This window comes from Limulus polyphemus, unplaced genomic scaffold (genome assembly GCF_000517525.1).
Source record: "Limulus polyphemus unplaced genomic scaffold, Limulus_polyphemus-2.1.2 Scaffold2261, whole genome shotgun sequence".
Classification (NCBI taxonomy): Eukaryota; Metazoa; Arthropoda; class Merostomata; order Xiphosura; family Limulidae; genus Limulus; species Limulus polyphemus.
The window spans coordinates 153880-158484 of NW_013667871.1; the positions used below are offsets into that span (position 1 = coordinate 153880).

The following is a 4605-nucleotide window of genomic DNA, read 5'->3' on the forward strand; positions in this document are numbered from 1 at the left end:
ACGGGGATGCGAACCCGCAGATTGCGAGTCGAGCGTCCTAACCACCTGGCCATGCCGGGCCTACAACTCTAGAATCCGGGTTTCGATATCCGTGGTGGGCAGAGCACAGGTAGCCTATTGTGTAGCTTTGTGCTTAATTACAAACAAACTGAAGCTGTTTATATAAAAACGAACTAAATATCTAAAATCCTGCTATCCTTGATCATAGTCAAATTTACCATGCATATTATAAACTAGATAAAATACTTTTGTCGTTAATTTTTTCTTTATTTGAATGTGTTGAGTACATGAACATTTATGTGGTGTGTTCACATTTTATGTTTTAATTCTGTTCCACGTGTTCTATGTTGAAGAATATGACTACATAGAAAAGTTTGAAATAAATCTTAGATTTCTGTGTGTAAGCGGCATTTCACTATTTAAATATTTATTTGTTATTGTTCATTCACACACACACACACATGTTTATCTAACTTAAATTCCTTACGACACTACATTTATTTATTTTTTCACTGTAGAGGTTTTATGAGATCTGGTGGATTGAATCAGAAACAATACTGTTTAAGTAACAATGAAGCTTAACAACTAGGAGAGTTAGTATAAGCTGTAAAATTATTTAAAAAAGTAAAGATATAAGCTGTAAAATTATTTTAAAAAGTAAAGATATAAGCTGTAAAATTATTTTAAAAAGTAAAGATATAAGCTGTAAAATTATTTTAAAAAGTAAAGATATAAGCTGTAAAATTATTTAAAAAAGTAAAGATATAAGCTGTAAAATTATTTAAAAAAAAGTAAAGATAAAAGCTGTAAAATTATTATTACAAAAATATAGAAATTAAAATTTAATATCCAACTGATGATTCAGTACTTTCTTGTTATTATAGGTTTTAATTATTTTTGTATTTTAATTTATGGAATTATCTACTTCTTCTCAATTTGTTTTATATAATTGGTTTAATTACATAATTAGTTATTTTCTAATTCTGATTTGTGTAGCCAGTTTGGTTTTCAATAGAAGTGAATAATAACTACCACGAAAATTTGTCTATATTTTGATCATTCACTCTATAGCAACTACGGAGAGGTGTTGATATTTTAAAACTTAAACAGTACCTTATGCGCACATCGGCTAAATAAATGGTCAGGTCAGAGACCCCTAGGATTCAGAGTTATAACCGATCCTAATTTTAAACTACAGAAGTGAATGGTGGCAACCAGTCAGTAGCACCCGCCACCACAAGAGCTTTGTCTGGCTCTCTGAACCGAAAACCGGATCGACTATTACTCTTATAATGCGCTCACAACTGAAAGTGTGGAATGTATTTTTCGATATCACGGTTCGAAATTTGGATCTTCAACTTACAGTTCGGCACGGTAACTACTAGACTAATAATACACTAATAAGTTTCAGGGGTGAACACTATTTTTTCGACCTAACAGAAGCTAAGGGTTGTTTATTAAACACATAAACTAGTTTCAGTTTTAAATGCTAGATGTTTCGAAAATATCTTGAATACGAAACTAATAATAGGTTTATAGTAAAATAGAAGGGTCATATTTCATAGGTTAGTTACTATACAGTTAACGCAATTCGAAGGTCAATTATTTTGTCAATGGATAATGAAACATGGTCGTTGAATATATATATATGTGTACTTCCTTATGTTCATTTTGTTCTCACCCCTTCCAGGAAGAGTTACTTTTGAGAAGTTAACTCACATGGATTATCCCGGAACGACATATTTTTCCATTCGTAATGTTTCTTTGTACGAGTGCCAAAGCTGGTGTAGAGACGAAGTGAACTGCGTATCCGCTGTCTTTAGTTTTGTGGTGAATCCATTGGTTCCTGTTCAAGACACTACGTGTTCCTTACAGAATATGACCACTTCTACGAAACCAAATGTCCTCCCACAACGCAGTGTTAACACCTACTTCCTTACCAAAGTTCACATTAGCTCAGGTACGTATTACTATATGCGAAATACCTCGATAACTTTTTGAAAAAGAAAAAGCCAAACGATGCATAGACTTCATTACAACTGAATAATAGTACCATGTTGTTTATTTTTGGGGGTGGAATGGGGTTATACATTAAAAACATGTAAATTTCAGTCTTGGAAGGACTATGCAGTTTGTCCTCACGTATCTTTCACTGGCATCTGTTGGAAATAATGTGCTGAAAGTGTTATATATAAATATACGGTGTATCATATATGTGGTAATATACACTGTACAAACTAAATAACATATTGTATATCGTATATGTGGTAATATACACTGTATGAGGTAAACAAGGTATAGAATAACGTCTATGAAGTAATTTATGATGGGTTGAAGTGTATAGTATATTGTACATAACGATATACAATACTGTAGGGTGTACAAGGCTATTATATAAATTATAGTCTTGTTGTTGTTGTTGTTATTTTTATATATCCTCTCTCTCTCTCTCTGATAGCTACATACTTAAAATACTGAACTGCGTGTCTTGGTTGTGATTGAGTGCGCTGCAACCATAATCTTCTAGGTTTAAATTGAAAATATATATGTATATCTACTTACATATTGTGCCGGATGATTGACAATACATTTTATAAAGTTAACACAAATACTTGGTGGCTGAACAGAGAAAAAAATCACAACACAAGTAGTAGGAAATTCATAAAAGTCATGATTTGAAAATTCTGGTTCAGGTATTATTAATTAATTTGGTTCAGGTATTATCAATTAATTTCTAGTGAAAAAGGCGTTTCAATGCATTAGAAACGGTTCTGTTGGTTATTCTTTCCGAACAAGTTGTTATTGTACTGATCATTGACCAAGAATTTAATTTCAAAGAGAAACACTTAACATGTAAACATTCAGTAAGTAAACGAGTAAAGTCATTTTGCTGTATAAGCATAAGCTAGTGCGTTTCTCTAGTATTAGATTTTAGTCACTTTGATGTAAAAATTGATCTTGGTACAGTACAATGACGTATTATAGACCTATTTTTCTACATGCTATATATAAATACAACTTTATCTATGCATACTTAGAGAGAGTGTGTAATCGACTCTGGACCTTCGAGAGGATTCCGAATACTTTCCTACGTGGTTTAGATAACGCCATTTTCTATACGTCTACCAAGGAAATTTGCCTAGCAGCCTGTTTAAACGAGGAACGGTTTTTGTGCCGCTCCGTGGAGTTTGACTACGTGAAGCTGGAGTGTCATCTCAGTGAATACGACCGTCGCTCACCAGGTGCCTTTGTGGTGCTAGTGAAAAGGCAAACAGTTGATTATTTTGAAAACACATGTTTGCAACGTAAGAGCTTTTCAATAATTTACACATATGAAATCAGACAATCGTAGGTGGTTAGTCAGGAAAGTGTAATTTGTTTTTTCGTTAAGACCATTTTTGTTGACTTAACATATATCATCATTATTTATCAAATAGTTACTCGACGTTTCTTTCCAAAAATGGTTTAATTAAATATATTTAACTGCGCAAGAATTATTTGCTAAATTACACTGGTATAATTAAAGTGAATTTTGAAATATACTTCACTCCATAATTATTATTTGCTAAATTACACTGGTATAATTAAAGTGAATTTTGAAATATACTTCACTCCATAATTATCATTTGCTAAATTACATAGGTATAATTAATGTTCATTTTGAAATATACTTCACTCCATAGCCATCATTTGCTAAATTACATAGGTATAATTAATGTTCATTTTGAAATATTCTTCACCCCATAATCATTATTTGCTAAATTACATAGGTATAATTAATGTTCATTTTGAAATATTCTTCACTCCATAACCATCATTTGCTAAATTACATAGGTATAATTAATGTTCATTTTGAAATATTCTTCACTCCATAATAATTTCTGCTAATTTATATTGGTATAAATGATTTTTATTTTGAATAGAACTTACTGCATAAGAATTATTTACTAAATTACATGGGTGTTTTTCTTAAGAAGTTATCACTGGGTGGATTGCGGAAATAGATTGAGTGAGCTTGATTTCTTTCCTTTTTTCTAAGTTTGACTTTTGACCTAAATAAGTTCATTTAGTAATTAGAACGTAAATTGCTCTATATATGGGGTCGTTAGTGGAAGGAGTTCTAGTCCTACGTTTATTATTCCGCTAATGACGCTTACTTGAGAACGAATAAGCTAACTCAGTAACAAGTAAGTAAAATACAAGGATAGTGGAGAAAGGTTCTTTCCAAAGTTAATTGTTTTAAAATCACATCAGTAATAATAATAATAATAATAGCAAAAGAAAATATGTCAAAATTTCTGTCTTATTGTCTGTTTTTCTTAACAACAGCAATAACTCGTAGACAAATACTGCTATTTTTGAATGAGATTGGTTTGTTATTATTAATTGTAATGGTATTGCCAAGGCTATCAAAGCCTGTTTTTTTTGGGCGATCATACTGAATTATTATAAAGACTAAACTATTTATATTGTTGTACACAATAACTAGCTAGATGGAATATGGATATAATATTAATTGAGATGACTGTAGTTTACTGATGTTATATCATCCTATATATAGTTTTGAATTTCATGTGTGTATATGTATATGTATATATATATATA

General features: G+C 31.1%; 1 protein-coding gene across 1 annotated transcript in view; it reads left to right on the plus strand.

Moving 5' to 3' along the window:
* Positions 1 to 4605, plus strand: part of LOC106466448 — a gene marked incomplete at its 3' end in the record, with an annotated part of 28336 nt that overhangs the window by 3523 nt on the left and 20208 nt on the right. Inside the window, exons 2-3 of the mRNA XM_013926730.1 lie at positions 1691 to 1960; positions 3039 to 3305. Coding sequence (XP_013782184.1) covers positions 1691 to 1960; positions 3039 to 3305 — 537 coding nt within the window. The remainder of the gene's footprint in view (positions 1 to 1690; positions 1961 to 3038; positions 3306 to 4605) is intronic.